At 44.9% G+C, this 15,350-nt stretch overlaps 1 protein-coding gene across 1 annotated transcript in view; it reads right to left on the bottom strand.

Annotated features, from left to right (window-relative positions):
* The window catches only part of LOC142492382 (uncharacterized), a 96,091-nt gene that overhangs the window by 60,054 nt on the left and 20,687 nt on the right, over positions 1-15,350 (bottom strand). Inside the window, exon 9 of the mRNA XM_075595028.1 lies at positions 14,141-14,293. Coding sequence (XP_075451143.1) covers positions 14,141-14,293 — 153 coding nt within the window. The remainder of the gene's footprint in view (positions 1-14,140; positions 14,294-15,350) is intronic.

Genomic DNA, 15,350 nt, shown 5'->3' with positions numbered 1-15,350 from the left:
GTTTCCATAAGGTCACTGGTATCATTGAAGAAACCGGCTAGGGTTTGTCCCCTCAGTGCTCTATTTGTGAATAGTGCCATGGTATGTGTGGTTGGCTGCTGAGGGGTTAAGGAATATAAAAAATACAAAACAAAGAAAATAACCCCTCCAAAAGCGCTTACCTACACTAAATTAAAGGTGTGATGAATAATGTGCTAAACGATAATAAGTGCTAAAACAACAAACAATCTAACAATTGCTGTAAGAGCAAGCAGCTAGGTGACAATAATGTCAGGTTATTCCAAACCTGATACAAAAAGTGCACAAACAATATTAAAGTCCCCAGCGCTAAAGTCCAAGATACCGTGATCTTCAGATAGTCTCTGATCTTAAAGATGATAGCTGGGCTCTGTTGAAAATGTTCCAGATGGGATGTGTCCTTGGAATAGACAGATGCACGTCTGAAATACAGATGAGAGGCACACCTGATTGCGCAGCGTTTTTCTAGCAATCAGATCCCTATCTAAGACAGTGAAGATTCCTACTCACATGATGAACGCCAAAGTATTCAGTGGAGAGAATCTGTGCTTGTTCCCCTTCTTTCAGCTCCTCTCACAACCCCACGTGCAGGCAGCTTACTGGAGGTGGCCTCAATCCACAATGGCGTCGGGGGTGGCTCCGTTACGGACCCCCACCGAAGAGGGAAGGAATGGGCACAATATGGTGTAGTTTGAAACACTTTTAATTAGCTAAAACACTAAAAAACACAGTAAAATACACTCACATGGTGCAATAACAATTGGTATTGCTCAAATTGCCGTCCGCAGCTTGCAAATCCTGCCCGTAGGATGCACAGAGTCCCTGCATGCAGACACGCTGGTAGACTGAGCGTGTGACGTCACCGCTGCTGGGAACTCTCCTTGCAAAAGCTACGGTTGCTGGGATGGCTCAAAAGACTAGACTCCTCCTCCCTACGCGTTTCGTGACACGTGGTCACTTCGTCAGGGGAAGTGGAGCCCAGTCTGTGATGCTTTTTGTACTATCCCAAATTGAGAGAACCTCCTACTTGGGGTGGGACCTGGCTGTTGAAGGGAGGAATATCAGCTCTGATATTGGCAGCGCGATAGGGGTTGATTCCTAAGCATGAATGAGCGCATGTACCCACATAGTTTCTAAAGACTGAAATTTCTTAATAGTGATGGCAATACCCACAATAATAAAATCGAACAGAAATGGAATAAAGGTATATCCTAATCGCATGAGGACAATTAGGGGTTACCATAATGCAATTAGCACAGTTTAAAATTGGTCAGTATATAAAGACATTACACTTCATGGTTAAACTATACTACATCAGTAAATAGTGAAGCTAGATCAGTATTACCCTTTATACTATCCCAAATGGAGAGAACCTCCTACTGGGGGTGGGAATAGGCTATTGAGAAAAGGAATATCAGCTCTGATAATGCCAGCGCGATAGGGGTTAATTCCTTTGTGTAAATAAACACATGTCCCCGCATAGTATACTGTAAGGATAGGAACTGAAATTTCTTGGTGGTAGTGGCAATATCCACAATAATAAAATCAACCTAAAATCGAATAAAGGTACATCCCAATCACATAGGACAAATATGGGTTACCATAATGCAATTGGCTTGATCTAAAATTGGTAATAATAATAATGACAATACAATTCATGCCTAAAATATACCACATATGCATAGGAATAGACTAATGGTCCTTCAAGAAGGCTGCCAAGTCAAACTCAATGTTTAGACCTAGGGGGGTCAGGGTCTTAAGTGTGTAAATCCAATAGCTTTCTCTTTTGGAGACTAGATTAAGCCTGTCCCCCCCACGCCAGCTACTCTTTGGATTGTCAATTCCTACACACAGTAACCCTTCAGTAACCCCTATCGCGCTGCCAATATCAGAGCTGATATTCCTCCCTTCAACAGCCAGGTCCCACCCCAAGTAGGAGGTTCTCTCAATTTGGGATAGTACAAAAAGCATCACAGACTGGGCTCCACTATCCCCTGACGAAGTGACCACGTGTCACGAAACGCGTAGGGAGGAGGAGTCTAGTCTTTTGAGCCATCCCAGCAACCGTAGCTTTTGCAAGGAGAGTTCCCAGCAGCGGTGACGTCACACGCTCAGTCTACCAGCGTGTCTGCATGCAGGGACTCTGTGCATCCTACGGGCAGGATTTGCAAGCTGCGGACGGCAATTTGAGCAATACCAATTGTTATTGCACCATGTGAGTGTATTTTACTGTGTTTTTTAGTGTTTTAGCTAATTAAAAGTGTTTCAAACTACACCATATTGTGCCCATTCCTTCCCTCTTCGGTGGGGGTCCGTAACGGAGCCACCCCCGTCGCCATTGTGGATTGAGGCCACCTCCAGTAAGCTGCCTGCACGTGGGGTTGTGAGAGGAGCTGAAAGAAGGGGAACAAGCACAGATTCTCTCCACTGAATACTTTGGCGTTCATCATGTGAGTAGGAATCTTCACTGTCTTAGATAGGGATCTGATTGCTAGAAAAACGCTGCGCAATCAGGTGTGCCTCTCATCTGTATTTCAGACGTGCATCTGTCTATTCCAAGGACACATCCCATCTGGAACATTTTCAACAGAGCCCAGCTATCATCTTTAAGATCAGAGACTATCTGAAGATCACGGTATCTTGGACTTTAGCGCTGGGGACTTTAATATTGTTTGTGCACTTTTTGTATCAGGTTTGGAATAACCTGACATTATTGTCACCTAGCTGCTTGCTCTTACAGCAATTGTTAGATTGTTTGTTGTTTTAGCACTTATTATCGTTTAGCACATTATTCATCACACCTTTAATTTAGTGTAGGTAAGCGCTTTTGGAGGGGTTATTTTCTTTGTTTTGTATTTTTTATATTCCTTAACCCCTCAGCAGCCAACCACACATACCATGGCACTATTCACAAATAGAGCACTGAGGGGACAAACCCTAGCCGGTTTCTTCAATGATACCAGTGACCTTATGGAAACAGATAAGGAAAGCCTGGAGACCCAGTTTTCAAAATTAGAGAAATTACTGACGCAGGAGATGAGGCAGGTCTGGGAAACCTTCACTCTAAAACAGTATCTAGAGAACAAAAGGATTCCCAGAGGGCTTAGAGTCCTGAAACCACCAACATCTGACTATGACAATGAGGAATTCCTGAAAGAATGGAACTGTATATTAGATACATGTTCAGTTAATCTCATGCTACACCTTATCAAACGTAGGGCTGTTACACTGGAGGCTTTGGATGGGCAAATAAATTCAATTAAAGAACAGTTGGAACCCTTCACAGAGCTTCCAGAGTACAAAACCCTAGAAGAAAAGACATCTTCACGAATTGATAAGGTTGAGAAGGAGGTTAAACTAACAAAGCATAAAAAATTTAGCAGGGATAAGAAGGACTATGATGAAAATAGACAGAGGAACTGGAAAATAGAAAAATCAATTACAATAGTTGAAGTAGAAGCAGGAGATTATGAATCAAATCAAGTATCAGGCCCACCCAGAGGTAGGATAGATTCCACTAGGAGCAATATGTCAGAAGATATAACAGTGGAAAGGAAAGGAGAAACCCTAAAAAAAGACATTAAGTCCAGCTCAAACCCTGGGAAAGGGAAAAAGAAATCTAATAAGCAAGAGCAGAGAGATGTAAGTACACATAAAGGTCCTCTAGAGGAACAACACCGTGTGGGACATGATTATAGGGATAGATCGCCGGTTGATAGAAAATATGAGGGCCATCATTATCGTGAAAGATCACCCATAGATAGAACCCATAGAGGTAACTATGAGATAAATAATCAAAGTAAGAATTCATCCTCTTCCTCTTCTTTTTTAGAACAGCGCCAGGGCCGAGCACCAATGCGGGAGCATTGGAGGGACACAAGAGCCCAACCAGACAGGCAGGAGCCAGTAAGGGTAGAAAAGAAGAGGCAGAGATTAGAAGAGCTCGAGGGAAAAGAGGAGGTACAAGGAAGAGAAAGGGAAAGAAGAAGACCAAACCCAAAAAGGGACTGGTAAAGAGCAATGTATTCAATATTAGCAGTGTAGTTCTTAAACCAGTAGAGTTAGAAGTTCTATCTCGAGGTTTAAACTTTGCCCCAGTAAGTGGACCAAACATGTTTAACATCTATGTTGATGTCCACAGATTCCTGAGGAAAATATCCCTCAAGAAGTACTATCTGAAGGACGCAGTGAGTAGATCAGTGATATCACCGAATGCCAATCCAGTAGTGGCAAAACCTCCCCTCACTCCATTCAAAAAGCCGTCCACCTTTTACCCGAGAGGCATGAAGGGGAACTTTGTAGACACCTTTGCCGAAATGGTAATCTCGGATTTAGAGGAAGCCAGTAATGATTTCAAGTGTCACAAACAAAACCTGAGTAAGGAGGAAAAGGCGGCAGTTAAATCCCTCGAATCCAATTCCCAGATAGTAATCAAAGCAGCAGATAAAGGGGGAGGAGTTGTGGTGATGAACTCTTCATACTATAGGGAGGAGTCACTCAGAATTCTGGGAGACACTACTACCTATAAGGTATTAGAGTCTAATCCAACTGACTCCTTCAGAGAAGAAATGGTAGCTCTTTTGGATCAGGGTCTTAGGGATGAGATTATCAGCTCCAGGGAAAGGGAATTTCTTATGATTGAACAGCCCAGAATCCCTGTATTCTATTTCATCCCAAAGATCCATAAGAGCCTCACCCGACCCCCCGGCCGCCCGATAATATCCGGGATTCATTCCCTCACCTCCAACCTTTCCCAATTCCTAGATCATCTACTCCAAAAATATGTTGTACAGGTCCCGTCATACATTAGGGACACGTCACAGGTGTTAAATCTTGTACAAGACCTGACGTGGGGGGAAGATCTGTGTTGGGTCACCTGCGATGTAGTCTCGCTATATACGGTCATTGACCATCAGATGGGACTGGATGCAATTCAAAGAGTCCTAGAACAGGACGTTGAGGTAGACGAGAAACTGAAACATTTTATTCTGGACGGAATCAAATTTATTCTGACGCATAATTTCTTCAGTCATGACCATAGGTTCTACCTCCAGACATGCGGCACTGCCATGGGCACCAGGTTTGCCCCGAGTTACGCTAACTTGTTTATGTCCATCTGGGAAGAGGATCATATCAGGTCCCCTCACCCATTTGGTGCAAACCTGGTGCTCTGGAAAAGATATATCGACGATGTGCTGTGTGTCTGGAGGGGGTCATTAGACAGACTTGAGGAATTCAAACTATATCTGAATGATAATATGCGGAACCTTAGATTCACGTTCAGTCATGATAGGACTTCAATTAATTTTCTCGATCTTTCCCTTTATGTAGTAAATGACATCATCCACACGAAAACCTTCCATAAGGAAGTAGATGCCAACACTTACCTTTTGGCATCCAGCCACCATCACCCCAATTGGTTACGTAACATCCCAAAGGGGCAAGCACTTAGGATCAAACGGAATTGTTCCGAAACTTCTGTATACCAACATCAAATTAGGGAGTTGAAAACCAAGTTCATTGAACGTGAGTATAAGAATCAGGAATTGGATCTCGCGTTTAAGGAGGTCAATGAGACCAACAGAGCATCCCTACTGTGTGGTAAGAAACAGACGGCCGACGTGGGTCAGGCCCCTTTCCCGTTTTTTATCACACAGTATAGTGGTATAGCTCCAATTATATCCAAGACACTAACCAAACATTGGAGCATTCTTCAACGAGACCCAATCCTTAAAACTATACTCCCCAACAAACCCAAAATAGTTTTTAAACGAGCAAAAAATTTAAAATCCTCCCTATCCCCCAGCTGTCCGCTAGACAGTCTAAGAGATCACCATGTCACATGGCTAAAAGATCTCAAAGGCTTCTATACATGTCAAAGCTGCATTGGATGCAAACATAGTAAAAAAAACTAAGACCTTCAGATCCAATGTGACAGGTAAAAGCTATGACATAAAAACATTCATCAATTGCAAAACCAACTTCTGCGTCTATTTACTGGAATGCCCGTGCGGCCTACAGTATGTGGGCCGCACGGGGAGACCCCTCAAACGCAGGTTCGCAGAACACGTTTATAACATCAGAAGGGGCCTCGAGACACACAGTGTCTCAAATCATTTCAGGCAACATCATAATCAGAGTCCTGAAGGGTTACTGTGTGTAGGAATTGACAATCCAAAGAGTAGCTGGCGTGGGGGGGACAGGCTTAATCTAGTCTCCAAAAGAGAAAGCTATTGGATTTACACACTTAAGACCCTGACCCCCCTAGGTCTAAACATTGAGTTTGACTTGGCAGCCTTCTTGAAGGACCATTAGTCTATTCCTATGCATATGTGGTATATTTTAGGCATGAATTGTATTGTCATTATTATTATTACCAATTTTAGATCAAGCCAATTGCATTATGGTAACCCATATTTGTCCTATGTGATTGGGATGTACCTTTATTCGATTTTAGGTTGATTTTATTATTGTGGATATTGCCACTACCACCAAGAAATTTCAGTTCCTATCCTTACAGTATACTATGCGGGGACATGTGTTTATTTACACAAAGGAATTAACCCCTATCGCGCTGGCATTATCAGAGCTGATATTCCTTTTCTCAATAGCCTATTCCCACCCCCAGTAGGAGGTTCTCTCCATTTGGGATAGTATAAAGGGTAATACTGATCTAGCTTCACTATTTACTGATGTAGTATAGTTTAACCATGAAGTGTAATGTCTTTATATACTGACCAATTTTAAACTGTGCTAATTGCATTATGGTAACCCCTAATTGTCCTCATGCGATTAGGATATACCTTTATTCCATTTCTGTTCGATTTTATTATTGTGGGTATTGCCATCACTATTAAGAAATTTCAGTCTTTAGAAACTATGTGGGTACATGCGCTCATTCATGCTTAGGAATCAACCCCTATCGCGCTGCCAATATCAGAGCTGATATTCCTCCCTTCAACAGCCAGGTCCCACCCCAAGTAGGAGGTTCTCTCAATTTGGGATAGTACAAAAAGCATCACAGACTGGGCTCCACTATCCCCTGACGAAGTGACCACGTGTCACGAAACGCGTAGGGAGGAGGAGTCTAGTCTTTTGAGCCATCCCAGCAACCGTAGCTTTTGCAAGGAGAGTTCCCAGCAGCGGTGACGTCACACGCTCAGTCTACCAGCGTGTCTGCATGCAGGGACTCTGTGCATCCTACGGGCAGGATTTGCAAGCTGCGGACGGCAATTTGAGCAATACCAATTGTTATTGCACCATGTGAGTGTATTTTACTGTGTTTTTTAGTGTTTTAGCTAATTAAAAGTGTTTCAAACTACACCATATTGTGCCCATTCCTTCCCTCTTCGGTGGGGGTCCGTAACGGAGCCACCCCCGACGCCATTGTGGATTGAGGCCACCTCCAGTAAGCTGCCTGCACGTGGGGTTGTGAGAGGAGCTGAAAGAAGGGGAACAAGCACAGATTCTCTCCACTGAATACTTTGGCGTTCATCATGTGAGTAGGAATCTTCACTGTCTTAGATAGGGATCTGATTGCTAGAAAAACGCTGCGCAATCAGATGTGCCTCTCATCTGTATTTCAGACGTGCATCTGTCTATTCCAAGGACACATCCCATCTGGAACATTTTCAACAGAGCCCAGCTATCATCTTTAAGATCAGAGACTATCTGAAGATCACGGTATCTTGGACTTTAGCGCTGGGGACTTTAATATTGTTTGTGCACTTTTTGTATCAGGTTTGGAATAACCTGACATTATTGTCACCTAGCTGCTTGCTCTTACAGCAATTGTTAGATTGTTTGTTGTTTTAGCACTTATTATCGTTTAGCACATTATTCATCACACCTTTAATTTAGTGTAGGTAAGCGCTTTTGGAGGGGTTATTTTCTTTGTTTTGTATCAAGAAGAATGAGAATGGGGGGAAGGCGACTTGCTTCTCCCTTTTGTATTTGGAGCCTTGTGAAATCCACCTTTCTTGGAGGTTGAAGGGTAGCTTCTCCAGGATGGGTCTCACTCCACGAGCTGAGTCTAGGACGTTGAGACCTGTTAAGGAATGGTCTTTTCTTGCAACCTCCAGCTCTTGCAGCAGGTCTCCGAGCTCTCGTAGCTTTGAGTAGTCTCTAGTTGTGATCTTGGGAAAGCTGTCGATTCTTTTGAAGAGTGAATCCTCGACTGCTTCGGGGCTACCGTAGCACTCTTCTAGGCTTTCCCACACTAGGTCAAGACCTACTTGGGGGTGGTTCGCGGTTGCCGTCTGAAGCCTCCTCGCGTGCTCCCTGGATTCGTTTCCCAGCCATTTGGATAGCAAGTTGAGCTCTTCCCTGGCTTTGAAGCCCAAGCTGTTGATTGCGTCCTTGAACGTGAACTTCCACGTCCGGTAGTTCTCAGGGCGGTCGTCAAAGCTGATGAGTCCTGTTTGCACCAGGTCACGCCGGATCATGTACTTGGCTATGTCTGTCAGGCCTGAGGCATCGGCGTGTTGGTCCTGTTCTGAGGTAGTTGCTGGGAGGGTCCGTGCGGTCGCCTCTTCCTTGGCGTGAACGCGTGATGACTGCTGGTCAGTGTGAGGATCTGTGTTCTCCCGTGTGGGTGTACCTGGATAGCGAGCCTGTTGTGGTGCATCCGTGTGCGCGCTGGCGTGTGGATCACTGTTGCGGCTGTAGCTATCCCAGGAAGCATGTACCACTGAAGGAACAGCGTCTTCTCCTCGTGGACCTAGCAAGTCTTTGGTGTCTGTGGAGTCGCTCCCTTTGTGTTGAGATGGTGCGCTGGTGTTTACACTGAAGAGGCTCCTTACGTAGTCTTCAGTACGTTGGGCTGGATCCTATGAGGCCATCCGTCTGTACGGTTGCTCCCCGCCGTCCTGTTGTGCGGCTGCTTCTAGGACTTCAGCTTGGGCTATGGCGGCGGCGGCTTCCTTCTCTTGATTAAGTGCCTCTAGTTCCGCATCAAATTCGGCTTTCCTACGCATAGTGGCTGCAGCAGTAGCGGCGGAAGCGATGGCGGCATTAGCGGTAGCAGTGGCGGTAGCAGTGGCGGCAGCGGCGGCAGCAGCGGCGGTAGCAGTGGCGGTAGTGGCGGCGGCATTAGCGGCGGCTGTCTGTTCCTCCTCTTCTATGTGCGCTCTTCCTGCTCTTATGGCTAGCTCTCTGCGACTATATTCGGCCCTGGCACGTGCGGCCTCTGTGGCGGCTCGCGCCTTGGTAGCGTTTGTGCTTGCGCTGGACGCGTTAGATTGCGCTGATCTTACTGACCTTGATGAGTGCCTGGATGTGCTTGAGCGCTGTGATGCGGTCTCCAGGAGGAGCTCTTTTCTCTCGCTTTGGGCGTCTGCGATGGCGGTTCGCACGCGGCTGTCACGTGTCGTCAATATTGTGCTGTAAGTCCCTTTCTTGTAGGCTTTCGCCGGTATTAGCCCTGGCCAAGTAAGTGATGTATGCCTCTATCAGCCCTTGGTAGCATAAGTGGTCTATCTTTAATTGAGTTATTGCCTGCTCGAGCTGTTGTACAGAATTGCCAGCGGCGGCGACATTGCGTATCCCAAGTGTGGTAGTGTTCCAGGCCAACTTTAATTTAGCGTGGTGCGCTTCAATGTCAGTCTCGTATTTTTCGCGGGCCTTTTGTGTCAGTGTGACTGTCCGTTTAGGCCTTGCGTCTGCCTGCACCTGTTGCAGTTGCGCAGCGGTCTCTGTGTCTGAGTGATCACTTTCCTGCGTGATATCTGGTGAGGCTCTGAGTTCCGCCATGCTGTAGGTGTGTGTAGGCCTTTTGCCAGTGCGTGTGGCGTGCGGTCTTTTACCTATGTCAGCGATGGGCGACTGTCTCAGATGATGCAGAGCGGTGTCCTGCAGCATTCAGCGTAAGGGTAGCTGTACTCACAGGTATCCGGTGGCTCTGACCCGTGTCCTGGCGGGTGTACGGTAGCATGGCCCTTGATGGCGCTAGCCGTGGGGACGTGCGCAGAGGTAGGTGAGATGGTGGCTCCTCACTATGGAGATGTGCAGAGGGTGAACTCAAACAGAGAAAAGACAATTCAGTTTTGTGTAAGATGCACTGTCTGTCTGCAAAGCTGCTGCCTTGTGCGCAAGGTTGTTTGCTGGCTGTGTGCAGGCTTTTGCTGTAGAAGGTCTGTGCTCTTATTAGCAATGTAAAGCTGCTCACTTGTCTTTGCATAAAGTAGTAGTTGTTTGCTGTATAGAGGCTGGTGGCTCTGTGTAGCAATGTGGAGCAGTATGCTTGTACAGTGGTGGTGAGAGACTGCTGTTTATTTGCTGTGTAAGCTGCTTGCTTGTTTCTTTAGCATAAAGGCTGTGGGTAGCAGCTCCTCTGTGTGTGTCCCCAAAGCACACGGTCCTCTTTCTACTATTCTGAAGCCAGGGTCACGTGTGATGTGTGAATAGCCCCCGATAGCATTAACTCAGCCTCCTTTCCAAATCACAAAGTCCTATAATATTTCCTTCACTTTATTGGAAAAGCAGCAGTAAATACAGGCTCTTGTGGATGGTGTGTAGTAGTGATTTGTAGTTAGAAACAGGTAGAAAGAGATGGCCTTGCCATAGGAGAGTAACAGAGATGCGTGCTGTACTCACTGCCTGCAGGGTGGAAAAGGAAGTGAGGAGCAATGTGGGTAAAAGGAATAGTCTTGGGACAGACTATCTGTGAACAAAACAGGGGGGAGGGCAGACTAGCCCATTCTGGTAAGGATCTCAGAGGCTGCAGTAGCAACTCACTGATTACATGCCCAGAGGCAAGAAATGCAACATTGTTACATATCACACAGGCACAGTGTGTGTGGGCAAACTCCATGCAGCTGAAATAAGAACTGACAGGCAGAAGCTGCAAGGGAAAGAGGGGGGTGAAACCGGGATGTGATTCTTGTTCCATGACAGTGACCACAGGGGAGCACTACATGAGCCAAATAAAATAACTACATAACAATACACTAGCTGCATCAACTAAATCTGCCCAAAAGCTAAATAAAACAAAATAGACATGCAAGGCAGCAGTAAAACTGTAAAGAACGCCAACTACAAAAAAAAGGCTTCAGCAGCTGAAAGCACACTCCAGAAGTACCGGCCCAAGCACACAGGCGTGGTGGGTCCGCGAGCACCACCCGGCTCTCCGCAAGGCTCACCGGGGCAAGAGAAAGAAAGGGAACCCAAAATGACTGAAGGCCAGGTAGAATATGCCACAAAAGCAGACCTGACGAATTTTGCGACAAAAGAAGACATACAAAAGCTGCTGACAGACCTGACGCTAATGCTTAAAACCGAAATGTCTGAGATTAAAAAGGAGACAGGGTGGACAAACTGGAAAAGAAGCCAGAACGGTCTCAAAAGTTCAGGAGCATGTAACTCATATAGTACAGGAGCAGGAAGAGACTAGGCAAAATATGCTCCTGCATATAGAGGACCAGGATAATAGAGGGAGACGTTCTAACATAAGAATTAGGGGTATACCCGAAACAGAAGAACCTCAAGAGCTGGTCCCATACCTACAAAAGCTATTCTCCCATGTGACTGATGAATCACAGTAACAGACCTGGAAGATGGACAGGGCACACAGAGCTCTTAGACCCAGACCATAAGATCCACCAAGAGACACTGTCATTAAAATGCAAGATTTTACTGACAAAGAGGTCATTATGCAAAAGGCCAGAGGCATTAACAATATAGAGTTTGAGGGGGCCAAAATCTAGCTGTATAACCATCTCTCCACGTTAACCCTGCAGCACCGTAGAGAAATGAGGGAAATTACCGTGCACCTTCCAAAAGCCAACGTGAGATACATATCGTGATTTCCTACTAAACCGATTGTTATACAACAAGGGAAAGTTTCCGTCCTCAGGCACGGAGAAAACCCCACTAACTTTTTTTGAAATAATTAATATTCCAGGACCCGAAACAAGTAAAGAATCGCAGGACTCCGCGACGCCAGGAACCACCCGATTCCACCCAGAGCGGAGAGGACAACAATGGGTTGACGTGGGCAGTAAGAAGAACAGAAATACCAACGATAACAGCGGTCGGCAGAACAGGGACAGGAGGAGCCCGCAGGACGAAACAGAGACCACCAAGTGAAGAAGAGTAATTACAATAGGGCCCCGCTCATACGGCGCATTCCGTTTTATGGCGCCGCCGCAAAGCCAAAAGCGCTGCAAAGCGGAACCGGCGATTTTTGGCGTCTCCTACCCTTCTGAGCATGCGCAGACTTGCAGTCCCCCGTTCTGCGCATGCGTGAACTCGGCCATCCCCCGTTCTGCGCATGCGCGAACTCGGCTCTCCCCCTTCTGCACATTCACAGACATGGCAGCCCCCTTCTCAGTACCGCTGTATTGGCGGATCGCCGAGAAGCGAAACGCTGAGAAGACGGGCCCTACTGTATTATAATATAATGGAGATTATTGACTATGTACTTTTATGTCTGACTGTCAGGCTGTCAGAATAGAGGTCTGAACTATGCAACGCGGTGGATATATGCCAATATGACAATAACTCACAAACTAAATGTCTTTACAAGAGGAAAAGACAAATTGTAATAGTATCTGACAGTTCAAAGGTTTAGAAAGGGTTCTTCATTTTTTCTTTCTGTTGATAGTCAGTTCGGATTAGAGATAATTAAGGGACGATGATGTTTTTCTAGATTAGTTTATGAAGATGTCTATGGTAGTGCTGTGATTTTATAACAGACGTATTATGGATAATAAATTAAGGGTTCAGTGTTGCCTTAACATTAAGTTTGAGGGATAAGGTAAGAAATAATGTATATGTACTAGAAAGGGCTAAGGAATATTAAGTACAATAATCGCAATGAAAAAAAAAGAGTAGTTTGAAGATTGATTTCGCTGCTTCCCCCCCCCCCATTTTCCTCACCCCCTTTTCCTCCCCCCTCCTTTTCCCCCCACCCCTTTCCCTCCCCTGTGGACCAGGGATGGCTGGACCGCCCGGGTCTGCGTACTCGCCTCCCCTACTTATATCTCCACACCAGGACTGGTGTAGGCACGTGGCTCTGTCTGCTAGCGATCTGAGTAGTGGAGCCACCCATTTTGAGAGAATAGGTTAGGTTGGGAGGTCTCGAGAAATGGGGGTTCAAAAGGCTGATCCCAGTTTTTGGTTAATTATGTATTTGTATGTGTATGTGTTTTTATGTATTTTTTATTGGTTTTTTTCTATAACAAGTCAACTGTCGCAGGGAGAAATTATCCAAAAGTTTACTTGGCAGATTATGGCCGAGGGTAACGTGGCTCTAAAGAAGGTAGGGGTTAGAGTAAGAAACAAACTGAGGTTGGGTGCCCACCATCACTACGAACCCAAACACCACAACAAACATGACACATAGGATAGTAGGCACTCTGAGTGTAAAGGGGCTAAACTCACAGGTAAAAAGGGGACGACGGGCCCTTGAAGAGATAAAAAAGATGAAAAACTATGTGATGTTTATACAGGAAATGCATTTTAAAAGAGATAAAGAACTGAGAATGATCAATAAAGACATTGTACAACATTTCTATAGCTCATCAAGAGATAAGAAAAACGGGGTGGCAGTTCTGCGTTGCAAGAATTTTATGCTGCAGGGTATCATCACGAAGAAAGATATAGAAGGTAGATATATATAATGATCAAAGGGAAGACATTAGTTGATGCCTGGAGAGTTTTGAATCCGTCAGGGAAAGATTATACGTAATACCCCCACATGATAGCTACTCTCGAATAGATTATCTTTTCATAGACCAGATTAACGTGAGTAAAATACAGAAAGTCAATATTGATAAGATTACATGGTCAGACCGGCACCAGTAACTCTAGAAATTGATTTGGGTCGGGGGACTATCCAGAAAGGTGAGTGGACATGGAGATTGAACGAGTCCTAACTGAAAAATATTGAAAAAGTGTAAAAAAAAATACCTTGATATCTTTTCAGTTATGTTGTATTGTTTTGTATATGTGAAATGTTATAAAAATATGGATTATAAATAAAGAATTTACAAAAAAAACCTCTCCTCAAGTTTTCTAATGCTTATTCCTGTACTGTAATTGCATAATAAATATTCAAACCACTAAATGCAGCTAAATGTTACAGAGCCTTATGATTAAACAGCAAAGCCCTTTATTGTTGTACCTTTACAAATGGAATCCAGTTGGCATTCTTCTTCAGGGCCATACTTGGGCCTCTAAAGCCCCATCTGTCCGATGCTTCCAATCCGGAATCATACACAGGGAACGTTCTCATGGTCTGCTGCTTGCTGAAGGTACTTCGAAATTTAGAGACCACCTATAAGAATGAAGAAGATGGGAGAGCTGTGAACTTCTTTATCAAAAGAGGTTAGATGGCCCGTATTTACTAGGCGGTGCTGGACCATAAGACACCTTACGTCACCTGAATGGTGTTGTAGGGCACTTGGAAGGTGTTTTATGGCTCTGTACCACTTAGTCATGGCTCCTTGGCCTGGACTCACTAAAGCACCGATGCGGGGTACTGCACCCTGTAACCGGTCATTTACTTGAATGGCAATTAAAGCAGCATTTCCTCTTGCCCGATTTTTAAAAAAAAATTTTTTTTACTTAATGCAGATCTATTCTCCCGCAATCGATCGGTGAAGATCCTGCTTCCCAGAGTTCACAATATGGCTGTCTATTCCAAAACAAAAAGTGCTGTATTTTCCTAAATTGTTGCTATAGCAACCGAAGTAAGCTTAATACAATACAAATCATTAAAAAGGGCATAACGAGGTGGGGGGGAAAAGTTTTAAATATGCAGTTGTATTATCTAATAATACACTAGTTTAAACACAAATCGGATTTTGAATTGAATATAATAATAATAATAGCATGTTCTTGTATAGCGCTGCTAGTTTTACGTAGCACTTAACAGAGACATTTTGCAGGCACAGGTCACTGCCCCATGGAGCTTACTATGTTTTTGGTGCCTGAGGCACAGGGAGATAAGGTGAGTTGCCCAAGGAGCTGACACTGGGAATTGAACCAGGCTCCCCTGCTTCAAACTCTGTGCCAGTCAGTGTCTTTACTCACTGAGCCACTCCTTCTCCAATGCCACTTAAATGCCAGATTAATGTGCAATACCCTGTATAGGCGTTCAGGGAATCACCTCCCCAGCCCCCTTTAATATTTTACATATTGTAATAGAGTCACTATCTCTATGTGCTAGAGTAGTGTAGCTAGTGTGCTTTCCTGCCTACAGACAGTTAAATTGCTCTGGAAAGCTAGCAGCACCAGCAAGTAATCAAGCTGGTTTCCTGAATGAACAGGAGTTTCAAAGGCAGAGAGAGAGCTGCCACAGTGAGATTGTTTTCCCCAAAAACAGGGATCAT

Source organism: Ascaphus truei, chromosome 4 (genome assembly GCF_040206685.1).
Source record: "Ascaphus truei isolate aAscTru1 chromosome 4, aAscTru1.hap1, whole genome shotgun sequence".
Taxonomy (NCBI): Eukaryota; Metazoa; Chordata; class Amphibia; order Anura; family Ascaphidae; genus Ascaphus; species Ascaphus truei.
The sequence above is the reverse complement of the archived record's forward strand: the minus strand, read 5'-3'. Positions and strand labels throughout refer to the sequence as shown.